The sequence below is a fragment of the Limulus polyphemus genome, unplaced genomic scaffold, assembly GCF_000517525.1.
Source record: "Limulus polyphemus unplaced genomic scaffold, Limulus_polyphemus-2.1.2 Scaffold491, whole genome shotgun sequence".
NCBI classification, from domain to species: domain Eukaryota; kingdom Metazoa; phylum Arthropoda; class Merostomata; order Xiphosura; family Limulidae; genus Limulus; species Limulus polyphemus.
The window spans coordinates 45,132-69,961 of NW_013666101.1; the positions used below are offsets into that span (position 1 = coordinate 45,132).

General features: G+C 34.9%; 1 protein-coding gene across 1 annotated transcript in view; it reads right to left on the reverse strand.

Annotated features, from left to right (window-relative positions):
• The window catches only part of LOC106458598 (phosrestin-2-like), a 63,317-nt gene that overhangs the window by 15,773 nt on the left and 22,714 nt on the right, over positions 1-24,830 (reverse strand). The window contains exons 2-3 of the mRNA XM_022384871.1: positions 10,553-10,787; positions 2,409-2,607 (exon numbers count right to left, since the gene is read on the reverse strand). Coding sequence (XP_022240579.1) covers positions 2,409-2,607; positions 10,553-10,787 — 434 coding nt within the window. The remainder of the gene's footprint in view (positions 1-2,408; positions 2,608-10,552; positions 10,788-24,830) is intronic.

The window sequence follows — 24,830 nt, forward strand, 5'->3', positions numbered from 1 at the left end:
CATATATATATATATATATATGCTAATGTAATGACTCTGCCATGTGACGCCATGATTATTACATATATATATTCGGTTCATGACAACTCAATAGAACAATGTTCCACGGACAGACCTATGGTTGAAAGAATATTTATAAATTTCTTTAAAATAGAAATATTCATACAGCGCGACTACTAAAAATGCAGGGAAAGGACACTATATTTGAGGGAAATAACGTTCAGTATTCTTCCTGGAAGTAGAGAGTTTAAGAATTCAACGGACTCAGAAACAACACCTCAACCCAGACAATATCATTCATGAAATTATAACCGAATATAACGTCTAACGAACTTCAAGGTTCACAAGGTTAAAAAAGTCACACCTCCAATATAAGACTATTTTCATGAAATAGACGCTCGAAGAAATTGGAATTACCATAATACCATTCGACTATACCACAGTTAAGTCTCCAGATGCAGCAGCAGAGGATATTTGAGTCTTTATTCAGCTTAAACGCGAACTTATAAGTGGAAGTCCACGTAAATTGGAGTCTGTAAACAGTTTGTCAAGATGTGTGGTATAAGATTAACTTCGCAATCTTCACATAAGCTTGTTACAACGAGAATTGCTGTGTTTAGCAATGAAACACAACAATGAACTCCAATAGTTATGATTAGAAATTGTTGGCTACTGAACAAAGAGCATGATTTATTTAGTAGCTACTGTTCTGTAGAGTTGTTTACGATGTATGGTAACGATTTTTTCTTCCAATTACTTCGTCCGTTGACATACACGTGACCTATGACTACATACGTTGAAGGCCTCAATCTTCATGCTGCAATTGAGTTAAATACTGGTAATTTTTAATGCAGATAAGGCCTAAACGTGACCCTTGTGTACGTTTTGTCACTATGAATTAAGTTTTGTTTAATAGTTTTTGGAATTTTGTGTAGAACTGACAGACTTAAAGGAAGGCAACTAGCCAACACCATCAACTGCCAACTTTTAGGCTATTCTTTGACCAACGAAAAGTGGGATTGACTATCACTTTATAACGCCCTCATGGCTTAAAGGACGAGGATATTCGTTGACTGGGTTCAAACTGGCGGCCCGCATGTTGCGAGTCATTGTCTTAACTACCTGGCCATGCAATGCCAGCTGAAAGAAAATGTTAAGTCCGTTTATTATACGTTTGAATTAAGCCTAACAAAGTTCTAAAGTGTATCTAGTTAATGTTCCAAAGTGTTTAGAATATACACCATTTTAAAAGGTGAAAATAAATGAGGGAGGAGGTAGAGAGTTCCTTGTTAAAACCCTCATGTACAAATATTGGTCTTCTTATCTCTTATTCTTGATGAACAGTTTTGTTATAATTTATTATTAAAGTTAATATGCCATTGAATTTTCTAGATAAAAAAAAATATATTTCAACACTAGAGCTAAGCTACATGTTACTGTGATTACTCAACTACTTATGGTTATTAGACTAGTGTGCAATGAAGTGTTAGGGGGCACTGCAATTAACTAAATAAGTGTAGTAGAAAATAAATGTAATAGGAGTCTTATCTTAGCAAGTGCGTTAGTTAGTTGTCGACAAAACAATGATACGTACGTCATATGTCTTATTTGGCCAATTTTTGAAAATAAGTTAGGGGTTTTCTTTAAAAAGAAAGTATTCATAAAAATAAAAGTTGGTATATTCTTATATTTGGATATATTTATTTACTTTTACTTGACTCGCTTGCGTTTTAATTATTTTAAATAAAAAGTTAAGACAATGTTTTATAGAGTATTTGGGTTTCGTGTGGTCTAGTGGTTAGCTTGTTCAGTTGTGAAATGGAAGGAACAAGGTTTAAGCCACTTTTCAATCTTAAATGCAAACCATGCGACACATGAGCTAAACAGTCTGGTCAGAAACCTCAAGGTTCAGACATAACCGTCCCCTAATAATTTAGAACTACTGACCTGAGAGAGGCAACCAGTCAACAGCAGTCTAGACATGTACACTACAGCTTTTACCCAAATAGCAGGCTTAACAGTCATTTATATAAAGTAATCTCAACTGAAAGAGTGAAACTTGCTTCGTGGCGTGGCCATTAAATGATAAATATAGTATTTTTTTACTACCTTTGTACAATTACTTGATACATTTTACATTCTATGTTATTTAAGAAGCTGAAGCTATACAAACTATCATGTTTAAAATGTTCTACCATCGACAAAAGCTTACTTTTATTCTTATTTCTATCGGAACTTTGCGAATCGTAGACAGATGGACTGATCCTTATGAATATATTATCATATCAACTAATACCCGTTGATTTTGATCTTAGATATTTCATATGCTACATGAAAAAAAAAGAAGATAATATAAGAAAATCGTTTAAATATTAATGTTAGATGAAATATAGAGAGCCTATACATACCTACAAATACTTTAAGATCGTAACAAACTCCTAAAGGACTTCCACTGTAAGCTCGAGCAGGCTGGAGTCGAACCGAGGCTGGAGCCTGACTAGATACTTCCATAGTTAATGGGTAGGCGTTGTTTCCTAGTCTCCGGAGGAGATTTTGCTGCAGTGGACTGAGGTCATTATGGTCAATTGGTTCAGGTGGTGGATAAATCTAGAAATAAACACTGTTGTTAGATGTAGAGAAAAGATGCTTAACCTCATTCCCAGGAAAACATTTTTATACGAAATTCATTTTCATTTTTAGTAATAAAATACATATTCCTAACAATCTTACAAGTGGTTCGTATGGAGCAATGATTCATAATCATGGTTGGTACAGAGCAAAGCTACGTAATCATGGTTGGTACAGAGCAATGTTACGTAATCATCGTACGGAGTTATGCTCCGTGATCAAAGTACAAAGAGCTATAACATATAGAGAAACATATTTTATCCTATTGTCCAAAATTTATGGCCAGTTCTGCTAAACTATGGATAGAAGCATAAGCCTTTCTCCCTCCCTCACACACATCTAGTGGCCCAGTGGTAAGTCTGCGGGCTTATAACCTTAATAACCGGGTTTCGATAGCCGTGATGGGCACAACACAGATTTCTCATTGTGCAGCTTTGGACTTAACAATGAAAAAACGACAAAAGCATAAACCTTTTTAAAACATCGAGATAAAGTAAACTACCCCTATACACACGTTGTTGAATGGGAAGACCAAAAACTATAATAAAAACAATACTCCTATACACATGGTGTTGAATTGAAAGAGCAAAAGCTACAATAAAAACAATACAGGGATACGCATGGTGTTGAATGGGAATACCAAAACTACAATAAAAACAATACTCCTATACACATGGTGTTGAATTGGAAGACCAAAAGCTACAATAGAACAATACAGGGATACACATGGTGTGAATGGGAATACCAAAAAACGTCAAACTTAAGAGGATCATTTTCATATCACAATAAAAGAGCAAAATAATGTTTTTTTAAGGATTTAATCTTCTGTTATGATAACAGGTATATCAGAATTTGGAAACAAATTGAAATAAAAAAACAAGTGCCATTTATTATTATTTGTATTCGTTATGTGTAAGGTAAATAATTCACATTCTTGTGAGGTTATTAGAATACACCTAAACTTTAATTATCAGGTTTTCTAAGAATCATCCCCACACTTTCTCATATAATACAATTATAATTAGTTGTAAATTCGCAAACACAAATCTCTCAGAACACAACTACACAGTTACAATAACCATACTGACTAATGCCATAATCAGACAAAATAATCGAGTATGGCCCTGAAAAGGAAAGTAGCAACAAAAAACTAAAATAAATCCAACAAACTTACCTAATAACCAAACAAAAGATCAACAATTTACAATAGTTCAAGAGGGGAGAAGAGGTCGAACTAGCACCTGACCCTCCCAGGTCTCCAAAGACCTAAATCCCGATGAGATGACATGGGTTCCGAAACTCGTGGTGGGCACAGAACAGGTAGACTATTGTGTAGCTTTGTGCTTAACGGCAAACAAACTATGAATTTTTTTATACGTGTCACTATACGTAAAACTAGAGAATCTAATATTAATTTTCGGCATGTGTTTGTTTTTAAGTTGCCTTTGTTTGTCAGTAAAAGACGAGAAAAATTAGGTTTTTGTCATCAATTCAAGATACAGGAAATGCCTTTTACTATAAGAAGACATAAATTTTACATTTTTACTTTTCAAGGGATTAACAAGAACAGTAATTTGTTCTTGTTATAACAGAATCTGTAGGTCTTTAGTGATTTCTTTGTTATGTGAGATTATCCTGACACAATTGCGTCCAAGATCATCGATGACGCGGCAGAAGTCTTGGTCGTAAGGCGGGACGAATAGCTCTACGTATAACATGTTTCTCACAGGTCTTCTTGTGATTTGAAGGACATTATTTTTTGTATCTCACACCATTGGAAAAGAAGAAATCTAGTTCAGCTGGGTAACTAAGATACCCTTCCGGTGTTGTTCAGTGGAATGTGTCAAGCGTTCACTTGTCCTATCAGTTGTTTGTCATGTTGTCCACAGCCTAGAAAATACACTGTGTGCCACTCCAAAGTCAGTAGCAACCGATGCTTGAGTGTCATCTCAACTCTTTGGTTTGGTCGTAAGTGACGACGATGAACCGTTTTCTCAACACAAGGTGTAATTTTGGTTCGTAGTTGAACACAAACTGAAGCATCACATTCGGCAAAACTAAAAGTCCAACAGTATAGCGAAATTGTTTTAGAAATTGTAGGTTTTGTGTTATAAGCATGATAACTAGCTACGTGGTAGTGTTTAAACCGCTAAATATTTCTGGATAAGGTGACGTTTTAAATAAAATCAAGATAGCCGCCATAAAATTGGAACATTAAGGTAATAGAAAATACTTGTTTGTAGAATTTGGTTTTCTTGACAATATCACCATCTGTTCTTATACTATGTTCTTAAGATGCTTATAAAGTAAACAAGATTCAATTTATAACAAGTAGTAAACAGTAATGAACAGCTTTAAATCAAAGCCAAGTCTTTTATAGGTTTTGCTGTTCTCATAATATTTTGAAATGGGAGGCAGAAAGCTTCTATACGATTGTAAACCTTTATTTACTATAACTCAGACTAGACATACCAGATTTTCAAAATAGTATCGTTATAGTATATAGTCCTATAGAGTTAATTCAATGCCCTCTAGTGGCACAACGGCATATCTGCGGATTTATATCCCTAAAAATCGGGTTTCGATACCCGTAGTGGACAGAGCACAGATAGCTCTTTGTGTAGCTTTGTGCTTAATAGGAAACAACAAGAATTTCATTAACAAGTTTTAGTGTAATTACTGTTTCACAGAAAAGGCTTGAAGGTCTGTTACGATCGCATACTCTACTATACTGTTTAGTGTAATACATGAAATGTCATTCATGACACACTTGCAATACCCTCCTTTGTCCACATTTGAAAGAGATTCTGGCATGATTTGGAAGTGTCAAGTAGGTTGGACAAAAATGGTTCCCAGACTTGTGAGTTCCCTTTCATCCATCGCCACTGGTTTGAGCAGAGTAATTCAGGAATTGGTATCAGTGATCCTCCTAACAATGTCCAACTCGGTAAGCTATTTTTGTACGATGCAGTAGCGCTGATGAGGAGGATAGGATAGCTACAATTAATCTTCTGTTCTTCGGTGACTTCATCATACTCTTTCCAAGTCCAACGAAGAAAGATGTCTGGTCGTATTCAGTAAAACTTGAAACACTGGTAGGACCTCAGATTTTTCTGGTCCTAAGGAATGTAATATGTCCTGCACTGGTGTATGACGATAGCATTTTTCAGTCCCAACTGTTCTCTAGAGCTTATATATTTCCATCAGATGAAACATACAGATAACAAAAACCATACCGTCTGTATCTACACTTTGCACCATGACTTTTCTAAGGCCTTGTTTATATGCATCAGTTGTGCGTAGCATTAATATTCTGTCTGCCTCCTCATACGTACGAGGACTTAAACAGCCGACATTTCTTGATGTGGTGCACGTGTTTTGTTTATTTGTAATGGAAACAACCAAAATACTACCTTACTAAAAATAGACATGAAACCCAGCCTATTATTATATTCACCACTTGTCATTGATTCGTAGCTGTTTCGGGGAATTCAATCCCTCATCAGTAACCTTAGACAAGGGCAAATTGAAAGAAGAAGACTAGGTTTCTTATAGTGCTGGACTGTAAACTTATCTGTTTCCATGTTATTTCTAGTATCCTGAGCAGCACGTCAACTGAATAATTCGGAAGAATAAAGTAATAGCGTCAATGCTGTAAGTTAGATTCCAGGTAACTGGAAATCATTTCTAAGAGTTAACAAGAATAAGGTATGACTATTACAGAAAGTGGTTAAATTCCAGGTAACTGGAAATCATTTCTAAGAGTTAACAAGAATAAGGTATGACTATGTTTATAGTGGCTTTAAAAGTATTTTACTCTTCACAGTAAATCTGTATTTATGTAAGATTTGAAAAGATGTAGCATTGATGCTATTACTTTATTCTTCGGAATTATTCAGCAGACAAGCTATTTGATTAAGAAACTAAAGTTTAATATGAAGCCCATTCTATCATATTTCACTTTCTGTAATAGTCATACCTTATTCTTGTTAACTCTTAGAAATGATTTCCAGTTACCTGGAATCTAACCACTTTCTGTAATATCATTTACTCTACCCGACTTCTGTGGATATTTGTACATAGGCCAAAACCACTTCTAGTGGTTGGGAGAGGAACGTCTTGGCTAATCCAGTCTATCTAGGAGTATGGTATCAACAATTGGGGTGATGTCTTGAGTAGATAGATGGTTCTCAAGACGGATCGTCAAGTCATTTTTGCATCCAATTCATAGATTTTCGTTCTGAGATAGTGATTGTGAGCGACTTTGGTTTTCATGCCGAACAAAGTCAAAAGGTTCTCCTCATCTACTTGGAATGACACATATTAACGACAAAAATAGTTACTTTTGAGTAAAGCAGGTTGCTGTTTTTCTTTAAAATGTGATCTTCATAGACGAAAACTAACTTGTTTCGATTAAGTGGACGAAAGAGAGATTTTACTCCATTTGTTAACCCGCCTTCTTTCTTCAAAAATGTTGAATATTACTCTTTTACAATTTTCTTGAAATGTTGAAAATATTACGTGATTATCCGCAATATGTTATGTGTATGTAGAACGATTAGATCATCGTTTTAGTCTACGAATGGGCTACTCATAATCATCATTTTGATCTGTGAATAAGTTACTCATAATCATCATTTTGATTTGTGAATAGGTTACCTATAATCATCATATTTGGTCTGTGAATAAGTTGCCTATAAGCATCATTTTCATCTAGGAATGGGTTACCCATATTCATCATTTTGATCTAGGAATGGGTTACCAATAACTTCAAACACGGTGCATTGTGCCTTCACCTGATTACTAAAGTATCAGTTTCTTTAATCTTTAGTGCTGCTTAAGCAGATCTTGTGACGCTTCAAATTCATTGATTACTGAAACCAGTTCTTGTCAAAGACCACCCAGCGCAGAAGTTCTGATGAATATTCAGTTAACCCTACAGCTCCTTCATCATTTTTTACACATCTATTGATTTGTTCATGTGCGTGAACTAATAGGATGAACACCTCTCGGTGTCTCAGCGGTTAATCTTCAGGCTTACGACATTAAAAAAATCAGTTTTTTAAGATGGTTATTCTGAATCTCACCGAAGACACTGCATCGCTTATGTAGACTGGAATTCATCTGGTATAATTGGTGGGGTATGTGGCAACAACCCATGGAACCAGTCTTGTCAGGGAATCTTTGCATAATTGAAAACTTCATTTGCGTAGATAATGTGAATGAAAAACAAGGTTTTTAAATTAAAAATCCAGTGTGATAGACCAGTAGTGAACAATAAGACTATTAACTGTTCTTTCGGTTCTTCATTTTTTAAATTCAAGTGCAGACTTGATCTCAGAAAAAGACTCAGTATAGTTTCCCTAGATTAAGTGCACCAATTCGTCGAGATGAACATTAAATAATAATTTTAATTATATATCATATTTATGTATAAAACTATTTTTATGTATTTGATATACTCTCTTTGTGTGTAATCAATGTAAATGTGAATGAAATAACTTGAAGGTTTGGCATTTAAAAGGTTGAACAGATTGTATTACGGAGATTTGGAATATTTAAATCAGCAAATCAAGTGACAAACCCGAAAGGGGTAAAGTTACGGTGGAACAAAATATATAAATGTATTAGTACAACATTTTTATGTTGTTTGGCGCTGCGTAGATAGTGTGATGACACCAAAAATGGAACATAAAACAGCCCTTTCTTACGCAAAATATTCACACATTTAGGTTATAAAGGTGTCTTAAGATCTGGGATTAAGAATTTCCATGACACGGATATCCTTTGTGGAAAAAAAAGGAGTATGGATCAAACTGGAGCACCAGGAATAGACCTGCAACAAGTCGTAACCCTGATGTTATAAGCAAAGTGCAACATCTTGTAACAGACGAAAATCCATGCACGAATATAAAGACCAGTGGCAAAAGCTTTCCACGTGGCCAAGGAAACAGTATGCAACATAATCAATCTGGAAAAGCAACACAAGTCTCATTCAAGGCATGTCCGTTGAACTATCACATACCTTAACCAGCTGGAGAATGAAACGGGTATTCGTGTTATTTCCTACTAAGACATATTGGTCAAATCACCAGATACAGAGATTACGGATTTCTGTGCGATCAAACTGTTGAAACAGGCACTGGAAAACCGTGGCCCTTGTATACTAGATGGATTATGGGAACAATTCAGCGAGAAGTATATGCTTTAGACATATCATCCTTACGACAGAACTAAATATGCATTATAAACCATAGGTAGTCAGATAGAGCATGATGATATGGACAGTAAATACATGTTGAGACTCCAAAATTGTTTTAATATATCGTTCTCAACCTCCGTATTCATGAACAAACTTCGCCACATCAATGCTGTAGTATTTTTGAACCCATTTTTAATTTGGAAGCCATATTGAAAAATATTGAGTAGTCCTATACAAATAAATGGTCATTAGGAAATCCTCTAACATTGATTGTCCCACGTTCTATGCTTGTAACACAAAACCTACTTTCACCATACCGTTGGACTGCAACAACGCATTACAAGTATTTGGTTAGATTCAAATATTCTGGTAAACAGTGTGAAAGTAAAGACCCAGATGAAATAAAGATAATATGAACTGATAGTATAAAAAGCTTGAACTGATATATATATATATATGTGTGTATGTGTTCATCTGGGTAAATGAATGTGTATAATGTATATTGTTACATCATCTGTTGAAATACTACTCACGTACGTACTTGTATTTAAAATTCAGCCAGCGAATACACCAGAGGACAGAAAAAAATCTTATTAGGCTTACTGATTAGGATGGCCCAGCATTATAAGAAACAAAATATAAGAGTAAAGCAGCATACAACGTAAAACAACATAAAATTTCGAACTGGTCTTCGTTAAAAGCAAAGAAAATGCTACTAGGCAGAGGTAACTTTGCAACACAACCTGTGCTCCGAAGTACTGAATCGTTAACCAATGGTTTGTAGATGTGACATCCAATGCTTTCTATCAATTTGTTTTGTTCAGAGTACCATATATATATATATTTATTTATTTATATATATGCATTTATAAAGTAAAACACAGTTTACTTATAAGGTGAGACAAATTTTACTTATAAGGTGAAACACATTTTGCATCTGAAGTAACACACAACAACCAATGGTGTAAATCTGTGTATACTCGTAAGTCAGGATGTTGCACTCGATTAGGCTTTCCTCGTTACCAGTCTTAAGAAACACTCGAATGAACCCCCTACACTTAAACTAATTACTGTTTATCACGTTGTTATCAAATTATGGCTTACTTTAAGTACATCTAGGGCAACTTGAAAACATTTGATTCTAATTATACTTTTTTTTATTATACAAATGTAATTTATTTATTCTATAGTTTCATACATCTTATTTACTTTGTTGTCTTTTCTGCAAATCTTAGTAACAGTTTTCACGGTTTCACGACTTTAACTGGATAAACTTTGACTAATTTTATTTATTTTTGAGCAGTTGTAATGATCTTAATTCATACATAGAGGGTATTATGTCTTTGCACACTTGGAAATTATATGTATTTAACTTAGTTGAAAGATATTTGTATGTTTTATTATACATTCTCAGTAAAATTATACCCCGAAGAGTGACCTTTGAAGTCACTAAATTGGTTGAGAAAATCAATAAAGGAGAGCTAGAAATAAAATAATTTGATAATCCAATGTTTTTTATATGATTTCATAAAATATTATCAGTCAGTTTAGATTAGTCATTTGTATTAAAAAAATTAAAAGTTTTAAATTATTTTATTAGTACAAGTTTCTATAACTTTATAAGAGACTAACTTGACAAAAAATGATCGAGTTCTTTATTTCATAGATGAAATGCAAGCCACTTAAAAAACCTATTATAAAAACTAGAACATAGACTTTAACCTGTTTGAAATCCAAGACTGCTTCGGTATAGAACTTTAAGCCCATGACCTCTTCGTCTTCTCTTCCATAGCGGAATGTAAGAATCACCAAAGCATACACTTTCCTTTCCTTAACATAACTGGGGTCTATAAGTACCACTCCATCCACAGGCGAAGATTCACCATTGTCGACTATTAGTTCTCGTGTTCCGAGAAATAGCGTAAGCTTAGTGTTTGGAGACTGCTTCTTGTACACGCTATAAAGAAAGAGAAAGGAGTGTTGGTCGACTAGTAATAATAAAAAATACATAGTATCGAGTAAGTTACATCAAAACGATTTTGGATATGCAAATCAGCGAGTCACGTGACAACAACAGCCAATATAAAGTCATGGAGGAACAGAATGTATCAAAACTATATTTTGACATTGTTTGATTTCACCGAAAATGTATTGCTCTTGGGAAGGGTATACAACAGCTCTTTCCAACGCACAATATTTATTTACCCAGTTCATAAAGATGTTCTCATATAGTAGATTTAGAATTTCAAAGAAGGGGATATTTCTTATACTTACTGTTTTTGGAAAACAAAGGAATGTGGCTCATTTTGGGGAACCAGGACCATCCAAAAGGGACCTGCAAGAAATCGTGCCCCAGCGATGTTAACAAAGTGCGGCGCATTTTAAAAGGTAATACTCCATGGACGAACACAAAGGTCAGTGGTAAAAGCTGTCCAAGTGCCCCTGGCACCAGTACCGCAACAGAATCTATAAGGACCTTCTTCTGAAAACGAATCTAACAGGGTATAGATTTACCAAGATTAGGCTTTCAGTCATACCTCCAATTCAACCATCGCATACTTCAAGCAGCTGGAGAACTGAACAGATATTAATGCTAGTCCATACAAAGACATGCCGGTCAAGTCGCCGGACGCAGTGTCTAGGAATTTCTGTGCGAACTGTGATAAAATAGACAATGGGAAACCGCCGTTCTCGTACATTAGGTGATTATGGAAATAAGACATGGAGTGGGGTGTTTTGGACGCGATAGCTTTACAAAGTAGCCTTTTACTGTAGGGTTAATGCCAAGATGCCCAGCCGTTAGATACAGCATGACCGCACGTGACGACATGGGCTGTAACTAAGTGTTGAAGCTCCAAAATCGTTTTAGTGTAACGCACTGTGTAATTCAAACCTGCGAAGTTTCTTGGACCTTAAAACTCGTAATGAATTCTCTGCAAAAACACTTTTAGATTAATCAGTTTCGGGGTAATTATGCTTAATAATTAATTAATCGACGCACGAGTATTCCATTAATGTATCTTTAGAGGATTGAAAAAAAAAATAACCGCAAGAAAGTAAACTTCATAAAGAAAATTATTTAGAATAATTTAACATAATTATCAAATTTACTTAAAATACCATTAATTGAATTCAAAAATACCTGTCTTAAAAAGGTATTATGTATTTAAATAATTTATCCCTTTTGATTACGTCTCTAATATTGTCACCAAATCACTAAGATGAAGATAATCATTTAAACATAAGCAAATTCGTTTAACACACATAGTCATATGGAAATAATTACTTTTAAATATTTGATTACTTAAGATCTATAGTACGTATTAAATCGTATGGAACTTTTTGTCCACAATTAAATCCGAGGATCTCAGGTTCGAGACGTAATGACTCCAAACATGTCCTTTACATTCCACTGTGGATACACTATAACAGTAAGGGACAGTCTCACTATTTCGTTAAGAGTCATCGCTTTAGGCGGTGGGTGTTGCTATTGATTGCCTTCCATTTGGCTTATAGTTCAAACTAAGGACGTCTGTGTCAGAACCAGAAGAAGCTCTGCCCAGGAAATTTAACTTATTGTGTTCTGTGTTCAGCTGAACAAACAAACCCTTATTGTTGATTGTTATATTCTTTTGAAAAAATAAAGTAATGATGAAAAAACGGGAAATATAGGACTTTTATAAAATTAGTTGTAAAAAATAAGAGACGAAAGAGCTTGTTAATTATTACACTATAATATTATAATGCGTTGAAAAATAGTATATCAAGTTGTAAATATAAATAACGAAGTAGGTGTAGGTTCTAACTCAATAACATAGTAGCTTGTGTTAGGTACGTTCCGTGTACTAATGTTTTCTTCATTAACGAACGTGACTACTATGATACCTAACTTTTATATCCCAGAGAGGGCGCTAATGAGTAACTAAACACCGAGTTTCTTTTTTGTAACGTCTTGTAACATGCATTTTTAACAGACATTCCGCTTTCCTTTTCCAGTTACACGGTTTAACAGCGACTCAAAAAAAAAGCATCCATTAAAATGTAGGTTCCTCATACCAATAACAAGTCAGGCGGAGAATTTAATCTCCAGAACACAAAATCCCGATCAATAGGATTAGTTTCTTCTATTTCAATTTTTCTTTCACAGGTACCACCATCAAATATCTACTAACTTCCTCATATGCATGGTTTTTACTCAGTTTTAAAATATGAAACTTTCCCATCTTTTTTCTTCTTCAGTAAATGGGCTTAGTTTTTATGAAACAGTATTTAGATTTGTTTGTTTGTTTGTAGTTATGCATAACTTGGTCCTTTATAGTTTAGAGACGGTCTGGAAAAGAAAAGAGGGAACAAAAGCAATTAATTTCTTTACTGCTCTTTATGTGATAACATATATTGTTGTATCAGCTTTTGGTTGTAGTTAAGACACACAATGGACTATCTGTGTTCTGCCCACCACGGGTATCGAAATTCGGTTTCTAGCGTTGTAAGTCCGCAGACATACCGCTGTGCCACTGGGGGGCCAATATTTAGAATAAGGTTTGAAAGAAACAAATTTGAAAGTACACGGTGAAATAATAATTCTTTTAGTAATAAAAGAATAAACGTAAATATTATAATTTTCGAACTTAAAACGAATTTTTGAACTTCAGAATGTTAACAAGTTTCTTGAACTGACAGAAGTTCCCATATATTTTAAACTGTTTTCACTTAACCCTTATGTGGTTGAGTTTTTCTTATACCTTTGACTCGATATGGCCAGGTGGTTAGGGCGATCGACTCGTAATCTGAGGATCTGGGTTCGAATACCCCGTCACACCAAACATGCTCGCTCTTTCAGCAATGGGAACGTTATAATGAGACGGTCAATCCCACTATTCATTGGTAAAAGAGTAGCCTAACAGTTGGCGGTGGGTGGTGATGACTAGCTGCCTCCCCTCTAGTCTTACACTGCTAAATTAGGGACGGCTAGCGCAGATAGCCCTCGTGTAGCTTTACGTGAAATTCAAAACAAACAATCTTATATCTTTCATTACCGATGGGGTCCACATGTTACAACATATTGATCAGCATTATATTTTTGCTTGGTACGTAATATAGTGTAAAGAATTGCCAAAAACAATATGGAAAAAAATATTATTTTTCTATGGAAGTCTATGGAATACAACGCAAAAACGCGGGGTTCGACTTGCACAGTGTATACAACAGATACCTCAATCTGGGTTTTCTCTAAAATAACCAAACTAATATTTTCCTGTGTAAAACACATAGGAAAACCCGAGTAATAATTAGTTGGAGTAAGTGCAATATTGGTGATATTCTTTAAAAAAAAAAAAAGAGTGCGACTCATATGTTATTAGGGATCTGGAGTCAAAAAAAAAGAAAAGAGATCCATTAATCGGAACGCTGTCGGGAAATAGAAAGCGTACGAATCACGAAAATCATTGCTTTATGATTTATCAAAATTTGCATCCGACTCAACTTATTATTGTTATTTATAAATGAGTAAATATGAATGTATTTTTGCATGGTTAAAATTTAATTCTCATTCCTTTGACTCCGCTCCCAAAAATATTGTAGATGACACTTTCCTACCCCCAGTGGCTCAGTGATAAATCTGCGGGTTGATGGCGCTAAAAGTCGGGTTTCGATACCCGTGGTGGGTACAGCACAGATAATCAATTGTGTAACTTTGTGTTTAATAAAAACCAAATCAAACACTTTTATATTGTATATGAAAACATCATAAGCTCTTGAACGTGCGATTTCTTGGAGAAAAGCTGTTGACAAACATTCCGTTGATCTTCAAGTAGGGTTGTGTATAAATATTTTGCGCTTACATGGGATCGACTAATTGGTTAATATGAAGTGACATCGATGTTGTTGTTTGCTAAGAAAACTATAGTGTTTAAATTAAACGAAAAGAAATAGCCAACTACTGATATTTACTCGTTTTTTTTGTTTTTTAAAGAGAGTCCATCTTGTCTGAAAGAACAACTATATCAGAATATCTCAAAGGCAAACATACACGGATGGAGCTCTACTAGATAATGTTGATATCGACCTGGTTTGGTTGAGGAAACGCTGATCGAAGCTGAACCTGCATTGTAGAAGTATAGGTATCGTGGTGTGACGTTAACGGACGATGGATTATCGTTTCGATAGAGATGTAAAAGATAAGTTAAATTCTGCCAACAATTATTCCGTAAAATATATATCTGGATTATCGTTTTGATAGAGATATAAAAGATAAGTTAAATTCTGCCAACAATTATTTCGTAAAATATATATCTCTTGATATACTTAAATTTACACTCGTCCCAGTAAACATTACTTGAGATCTGGAACGTTATGATTAATGTACTTTGAAGTACGTTTAATCCATGTAAAATCCATCCCACGTCTTGACGGCACATGATGAACTCCAGTTTCAATAACACAAGCGGATGAAAATAGTGTACTACAACAGAAACGCAACACGTATGACAACCTTTCACGTGTGTGCGAACAATTGCAAGCAAACAACGAATTCACTGAAACTTAAGACACACATATATATATATACGACTACATAACGCGAACAGAAGTTATAAACAATGGTTTCACTAAAACTCAAGATATATATATATAGGAATACATAACGCGAACAGAAGTTATAAACAATGGCTTTCACTAAGACTCAAGATATATATATATATAGGAATACATAACGCGAACAGAAGTTATAAACAATGGTTTCACTAAAACCCAATATATATATATATAGATACGACTACATAACGCGAACAGAAGTGGCCAACAATTGCAAGTAACGCATGATAAACTACATATTTGCGGGAAAATATTGTGTTTGTAATAAAATTTAAAAAATAATAATTAGTGAGGCATTATTTCAACATAGATATCGCCAGCCAGTGGTATCGTTTGTAGTACCAGGCTGCTGATACGTATCACCAATACGTAACGCATGCTTTGCAGCTTCCCTACTCAAGGCATAATAAAGTGGTGCGATCATAACTTTTCGTTTCAAACATTTTTCAGGTTATGCTTCTTGTGCTTTCACGATGGATGACACTTTTTTTTTTAACCTATATTGATTCCGTTTCGTTCGCGTTTACACGCGCAACAACTGCAAGCATTGTAGACCTTTGAGATCGTTTGGTACCAATATTTGACAAACAGTGTGTGACAGTAACACACGAAAAGGTGACAAGTCGATTTTCTTTCTCAATTGACTCGAAAGAATCGCCATTGCAGGCTTCTGTTGACGGAAAATTTCGAATGCAATCGCCATTCAAATCAAAAAGTATCATAAATATGGGATCACATGGTGGACGATTTCGTTTGCTAATTTTACATATTTTTCTTTGGGGACCATATGGCATATTAGTGTATGTTCCGTCAAAAACGCTAGTACCATTGGATTTGGAGTTAATTCAGGCGAATTATCATTATTGCCATCGTCTTCATCATGCACTGCTATTATCGGAGATTGGGTCATTGTTCTTGTCGAAGGTCGAGTTTTTCGTTTGCTGGAGATTTGTCTCCCTCCAGCTTTTCATTTTAATTTAAACCATCACAAGAAAATTGACAACGAAGACATATGGAACGAGGATGAGCATTTTCAAACGTTACAATCCTTTTCATATTCCATAGTAAATGCGCATGAGACTTTTTGTTGATTACTAGGTACTCAAGTGGCCAACAGTTTCAACAGTGATGCCAATCGCGTTTCTCGGCGGGCTGAAAATGGTGGCGTATTTTAATTGGCTAAAAATAAAAAGAAGCCGGGATGGGTTGAAAAAAAAAAAAACACACCAAAACAAAAAAAGGTACCCCTGGCTGGCGATGTCAGTGTTAAATGATATAATAAACCATTTTTATTTTCAGAGTATAACACTTAAAACATACGTTTAATAAAAAAGGTAATTAATGTGTTTTAAACTATAAAGTCACTAAAATCATTACCTTTATGTACTTGACAACCTCAGGACTTGCAGCTTCATAACATTAACATTTAAACTTTTTTTCATGAGCATATTTGGTTTTACAGGGCCTACAGTAGTTAAGGCGTGCCAAAGGAAACCGGAATTAAACACTGATCCTATGTACCTACGGACCTACAGTAGTTAAGGCATGCCAGAGGAAACCGAAGTTAAGCACCAGTCCCACGTACCTAAGGCCCTACAACAACAGTTAAGACATGCCACAAGAAACCGGAGTTAAGCACCAGTTCTATGCCCAAAGTCTACAGTAGTAAAGGCATGCCACAGGAAACCGGAATTAACCACTGGTCCAATGTACCCATGGGCCTACAGTAGTAAAGGCATGCCACAGGAAACCGGAATTAACCACTGGTCCTATGTACCTATGTTCAAAAGGGCATGCCACAGGAAACCAATATTAACCACTGGTCCTATGTACCTATGGGCCTACAGTAGTAAAGGCATGCCACAGGAAACCAATATTAACCACTGGTCCTATGTACCTATGGGCCTACAGTAATAAAGGCATGCCACTGGAAACCGGAATTAAACACTAACCCTCTGTAATTGCAAGACTAAGAAAGGAATTAACTTCAACTAACATTAACAATAATTGTTCAATAATTAAACATAAGGAAGTATTTCTATTTCTTCATTGTTGCAGGCCCTGCATGGCCAAGTGATTAGGACGCTCGACTCGCAATCTGAGGGTCGCGTGTTCGAATCCCCGTCACACCAAACATGCTCGCCCTTTCAGCCGTGGGGGCGTTATAATGTAACAGTCAATCCCACTATTCGTGGGTAAAAGAGTAGCCCAAGAGTTGGCGGTGGGTGGAGATGACTAGCTGCCTTCCCTTTAGTCTTACATTGCTAAATTAGGGACGGCTAGCGCAAATAGTCCTCGTGTTGCATTACGAAATGCTGTAAAACATGCACCCCCTGAAAATGAAAAGAAGTAAAACTTTCTTAGCTATATAGCTTCGTGGGATTGTTAAGAGGAAGGACTATGACGGCTGACAGTTGTGATCACGTATCATCAGTTTATTTACACACCCTCGTTCGTGATATTGTCCAGAGAAAGGCATAAGAAACAATTATTGTCTCTATATATTACTCTAGTAATATATTACTCTACTTTCAAAAGGTTTTCTCAGTTATGACTTCCTTGAAGTTTATTTATACTTTAATAGGTTCATCTATGCAAGTCAGCGACTTTCCTTTAAATGATTCACTGTGGAAACATAACGTTAAAAGCGATAACGTAAAATGCAGTTAGACACAATTGGAATAAATAACTTCGTACATGTGCTCACAATAAACCTTTGCTGAATGGCTTTGATTGAATGTAAGTTTTAACTTTGGTTGTTCCATTAGACTAAAACTATTATAGAGATTTGAATGTGTGTCATCTCTGGGGACGTTTCAATTTGTATATCGTAGAATATAAACGGAGAAGAAAAATAGAAGATGTTCAAATTTTAAGCCTTAAAAGTTAATTTATATCTTGGTGGGCATGGCGTCAAGTCTCTTAGGGGCTTAATGAAGGCCATTGTAAGCCCACAAAGATTAAAAATGTCTTGTTGCCGTAACAACTACTTACTGTTGTTACTGCTTCAGATAACAGGGCGAAATAGTAAGTATATTGTATTGTTTGTGTAAACAATAGTTAATCATTTATGAACAATAAATGCTACCCAATACCTACTTCCACGCCTAAAGTATTTTAAAAACAAATATACCTTCCTGTACACCATGCTGTTTCAATACTGATATCATACGTAAAGGTTACTACTGTGTTCTAAAGAGTTTGTTTGTTTGTTTTGAATTTCGCGCAAAGCTACACGAGGGCTATCTGCGCTAGCCGTCCCTAATTTAGCAGTGTAAGACAAGAGGGAAGGCAGATAGTCATCACCACCCACCGCCAACTCTTGGGCTACTCTTTTTACCAACGAATAGTGGGATTGACCATCACATTATAACGCCCCCACGGCTGAAAGGGTCAGCATATTTGGTGTGACGGGGATTCAAACCCGCGACCCTCAGATTACGAGTGGAGCTCTCTAACCACCTGGCCATGCCGGGCCATTCTAAAGAGAGGGAGAGAGAGAGAAAGAAAAATAAAACACTTTCTAATACCTGATTCAACTTCCCAGTTGTTAAAAATCCGAGGTTCGATTCCCCGGAGTGGATGCAGCTGATAGCCCAATGTATCTTTGCTCTAAAAAAGCAAACAAACATACCGCTGAGTCACTGGGGGAATAAGCTTTAGTAAACTAGGTTGTATTGTACCTTCTAGTTTAATATGTACATGTATGATATCCATTGCAAGTAAATTACGCATTCTTTGCCTTACCTAATCCTTAATAAAACGAGAACATCTAAATGTATTCATTGGGGTAGTTTGATAGTTCTAAGCTATTAGGTAAGTTTAAAAGTCAATTACTGGAGAAAAAAGTACATGCTATTGAAAGTAAACCTTTTTTTTCTGTCATATGGTGCTAAGCCAAAAAAAACAACAACATGCACTGAAATATTTTATGACTCGTTTAACTGGAGCCTAGGTGAACAGTTGGCGAAGAGAGTATGTTTGATAATATCAAGTACCCTACAGAGCATGTTTCAACCTACATTGGCACATTTTGAACTTATTTTGGTTTCCTAAGTAAAATTTTCAGCTTTTAAAGTCAATTATAAAAGCGATGTGGCTAAAAATTGAGACATTGCATTATTCAATAATTTCAAGCGTTTTTTTTTCGAGTCAAGAAGCTTTTAAAAACTGTTCTACTGAACCCATTATTTTAAAGAATGTAAATCATCATACATATCGTTGCGCATCAAAATTTGCTTTAAAACGTTGATACCAATACCATTTTAATCAGTTTTCATTGTAAGTACTGTATCACAGTACCTGCTGTTAAAATTTACGACTTTATTTTATATAAAATCTAGGTTTAGTAACTTTTTAAGCGTTTTCGTAACCTTAAATAGTTAACGATGAACTCATTCGAACCGTTTTTAACTTTAATACTTGCGCTAATAAATATCTTTCAATTATAATATATTGGTGAAAATGCGTTAACGTTGAACGTTGCCAGTGAACAATGCATAGTTGACTCTTACAATACCTTCTTGTTTTATATATTCATTATCGTTGGATCTTCATGTTACTTCATATTGCGCAGTTTTATGTTGTTACCTGTTACAACTCTAAATGTAAAGAACGGACCAATAATTGGAAAAAATCACTTATTTTAAATGTAAAATGAATGACTTAACCTGGTATCAATAGTATTTTTGTTTAAGTTGTGTGAGTCATATACTACTAAGGACCTTGTAATCAAGTACATTACGGACACACAGGTGCGAAAATGAAATGAATAATACGAAAAACTAGATTAAAAGGATCCCCTCAATCGAAGGTTTCTAACGCTAAAATATGGGGCTCGATTCCCGTGGTGGGCACAGCGCAGATAGCCCATTGGGGAACTTTGCACTGAAAACAAATAAACAAACTGTTTGGAAATTCTACTGGAACATTCTGGGATTAGAAGAATTTTGAAAACACCAAAAAATTTTTATGAAAAACATGGGAATATTCTTGGTTTTATAAACCAACGACGTTTTGTCTTAAGTAAAAAAAAAATCGATACACTATGTATGAGAAACTCTATCCTTCTCGTGTCAAAATCAGTTTTATAAATAGCTTTCAAAACTGTGTAAAAAAAAATAGAAAAAAAAACATGCACAGTTGTCAGTTTTGGCAGAAAAAATATAATCTGGTATTTGGAGAAAAACAATAATCCAATATTAAAAAATTTACTTTTTCAAAGTTTATCCAAGACAGATAGAAAATGAGCTTGTTCGGTTGATGTTAATACATCTTAGCACGTTATGTCATAATTCAATATAGTTTTGGAAGAACGTTTTTTTTTATTATTTTTCGTTGGTTTGATTTAAAAGCAAACTGAATAAAATTGTATCTTCTTTCTGGGCTTAATGGCTGATAGGTAGAAAATCAGTATTAAAATCAGATACAGAGTAATATATCGCCGAAGATTCGTATCATCATTTAGTTTCTAATGGAAATTTTGCGTGCATAGCCTACCTATGAAGAGATTGAAAAGCTTCCTGGTTGGAAAGTTCGTGAGAAGTTCACATAAGTAAGTCTAATCGTTTCCAATTTTTGATCATTCCATTAAGAAATATTTTCATGACTGCTTGAATTTTTATATGTGCGCCACACTTTAACCAACTATCTCAAGCATAGCGAATTTTGTGCCCATCGCAGGATTCTATCCTTGAATTTCAACGTTTTAAGCCGTTAATATTGTTGCTACGTCAGCGGAGGGATGGGAGTGGCAAGAAATATATGCTGAAAAAAAAAAGACAAAACAAAGCTAAGAGGCATTTTGTATTATTAATTCAAAAACGTCAATTTCAAATTTTCAATGTTTTAGGCCTTAAGTATTTGTAAGTTACATACGAAAGTATCAGAACATACTTGTTTGTTGTTAGTTTACTTGTTATTATTTGAAGTATTTTGAAAATCTGATGTATATACTAACCAAAATGTGACATAATTCGACCTTCCAGGAGTTTTTATTCACTATAGCAAATTGGTCGAATTTGCAGATATGAAGGAAATCAATGGTCGATTAATCTGACTTTTTAAAGTATAAAGAAATATAAGCACACGTTCGATGAGACAGCGAACATTATGATCTACCAAGAACCGTATAATTAACTATCATTAATTCAATGGGCGTGGCCCTGCGATAAGACTTTAGATTTTGGAGCTGGTGACATGAGTTCTAATCCTTGCGATACAATAAAATATTTCCCGCACTTTAAGCTGTGAGTGCGTTGTAAGAGTGATAATCAGTTTCTTAGTGTAGATGATGTGTGATCGGGTGCTCGTTGCCGTTTGGTCAGTAATTCAAAATTAGGAACTGAGGCAGATAGCCTTAGTACCTTTGCCATAATTACAACAGACAAATATATTAATCCATCTAGATCAATAAAATTGATTAGTAATAAATCGTCCCCAACGTTTACAGTCAAGGATGTATAGAAAAAAACAAACAAATTACCCTCGATTTCGTTTTGACTAGCTACAAAGTAGAATTTATAAGCATGGCGAACACTAAACTTTCCACCTCTTATTGTAGCTTGTATAAGAGTGATGCCGGAGAAAAATGATGTAGCCTGTCAAGATTATTTTATCTTTTCTTTGAAAGTTACACAATAGGCTTCCTGTGCTGTGCCTCCAGTAAGGATTGAACAGCAAATGTTAGCGTTATATGTCCTCAAAGTTACTGCCGGGCTACCAGGAGGTGGTGTTTTTTTGTTTTGTTTTAAAGACATGTAGACTGTTTAGCTTACTGAGATTGTTAAGAAAAATATATCTATAATAATAAAAGGACGTGTCAGTGCGTCTGTGTGCCTGTGTGTGTGTGACCGCCATAATTCCAAGAGGAAAGAACCTAGAAACCTGACATTTTGCACCCATACTGAGGTATTACTTATCTAATCCATATGCGTATGCGCGTGTACATTTTTAATGAGGCAAGATAGTTAATAAACCACATAGAAAAAAGTGGTTCCTACAATTACAAATAGAAATCACACACATACAGGCGGACACTAGCGTGCACGAGTGCGCGTACTCACTTTGTGTCTCTCTGTGTGTGACTGTCATAGCTTCAAGAGGAAAGAACATAGAAACCTGAAATTTTGCTAACATACTAAGTTGTTCCTGAGGGTGTGCACCTGGGTATTATTTCTTATCCACGTGTGTGCGCGCATACGCATTTTTTTATGATGCAACCTAGTGAAAACCACATAGAAAAGAAGTGTGATCACCATAGTTCCTAGAGGAAAGAATCTAGAACCTGAAATTTTGCACCCATACTAAGTTTACCGTGAGGGTGTGCACGTGGGTATTACTTACTTATCCTCGTGCATGCGCGCATGCGTATGCACATCTTTTTAATGATGCAAGCTAGCTAGAAACCAGATTGAAAAGAAATGGTTCATTATATAACAACATCTAATACATAGAAAAGCCAGTGCGTTTAGGTAACGATGCATTCCAACAATGGCTTTTATGTCATGTTGCTTAGCAACAAAAGCATGACCTAATATTGTTGTTCGTTTATGTACTGAAAGTATAAAATAAAATGTATAAACTACAAAACTGGAAATATTTTTTTTTTGACTTCTTAATTTAGAGTCTCCGTTGATTAAAGAGGTTTGTTTTTTTATTAAAAACTTTGGTGATATAACAGAAAATACCTTAATTCAAAAACGATTTAAGTTTAAAATTGGATCGATATTTTTACTTTCATGATAAATGTTATGCTCTTGGCTCTAGGCTAGGTTATCTCACACCATGTCTTTACTTTAGGCTTATTTATTAATTTCTTTAAATCATATCAACGTTCATTAGACCAAGATTTTTCAGCTCGGCCCCTTTGAACCCCCGTCACTAAAATCATAATGGGTAAACAGTAATCGAACTATTCTATCTGGCATATATAGTCATCTAGAATACACCAACCTAACAATCGGAGGCGCAGCCGGGTACTTTCGCTAGTACTTACATATTTTAAACCTTTTTGAGTCCAAAATCTACAAGAAATCTTTTAAAATTTCCAAATGCCAAGGGAAAGTTTCTAAGGATTCCTTAATTTACATGTATTGGATGAGGAGTAAAACAATTATTGATTAATCACATGCCTTTGAATTATCAGTTTACAAACGACTTCAATGAAATATTTTCATATGACTATCAAGCTTCTATTCTCATGTAGTAGCGACTAAATACGATACCTATTGTTTTTTGGGAATCATAATTGAACTATCGGAACGAGTAAGGTTTCGTCAATGAAGCAAAATTGTGTTTTTGCGTTTATTTTGAGAAAAAGAAAGTTTTGTATTATTATTTTTTTTTATTGTGTGGCTTATGTAAATTTCTTTTAATCTTCAAAATAAATATCAGAGAAATGATTTATTTTAAAAATGAGGGCCTGGTATGTCTCAAACATCAGTTTATTCGCACGAGATGAGGAAATAACTCTCGACTTTCATTTCTTGTGTAGCATAGGAAAATTTCGTTTCTCATACACTTTCATGTGTACTCACACTTAATGCAACATTCAGTTACATAAATGCTTTGTTTATCGTCCACTGGCCTCACAGAATTCTGTACTACAATACTCTTTATTGGTTTAGCTGTTTATCGACCATCTGGTGCGTCTGCTTAGTAAATCCATACGGTACAGGTACGAAGACGTAAAACAATATGAAATTGTTACTGGTGGAATTAATAAACCAGTTTTATTAGTTCTCTGCTTATCTCAGTTTCCCAAACTTAATGTATTTTATTTTTTAAATTATATATCTATACTAATAAACCTTTTTTAAGGTGGATTTCAGAACACAATAAGATAAATGTGGATATTTCTAACACGCATTCAACTAAGAAATGCACCTCGATTTCGGTTTTATTGATCAATCAGTTCAATGCACTAGCTACCTTGTCTTGCTAATAGATCAAAATGAATTATTTTTTCTTCATATTTCTTCAAAATGAAGGGTCAGAAGTCAATGTTATAGATAATTATATTCTGTTTTACAGTTATTAAACTTCCTTGATTTGAGGGTCAACGCGGTCATGGCAAAAGCGTATGTAGCGTTATGCTATCACAAAGAATAAAAGTCCATAAAAATTTAAGTTAACAAATATTGTAATTATCTGAAGAAGCAAAATAAGACTCGATCAGTTACCAGTACATTAATGGGCTTTTTAAATATAATTAAAAGTTATTTGGAGGAATAGATAAGATATACGTTTAAAAAATAAATTCTGTATATTTCAAGATGAGAGGAAATTGAAATACTGATTTATGAAGAGCGGAAGCAAAATATAGTGACATATTCGATGACGAGGAACCCACTTTGAGACTAATAATGGCTGGAGACGGCTTAAATGGGTAATGAAGAAAAACTTTAAT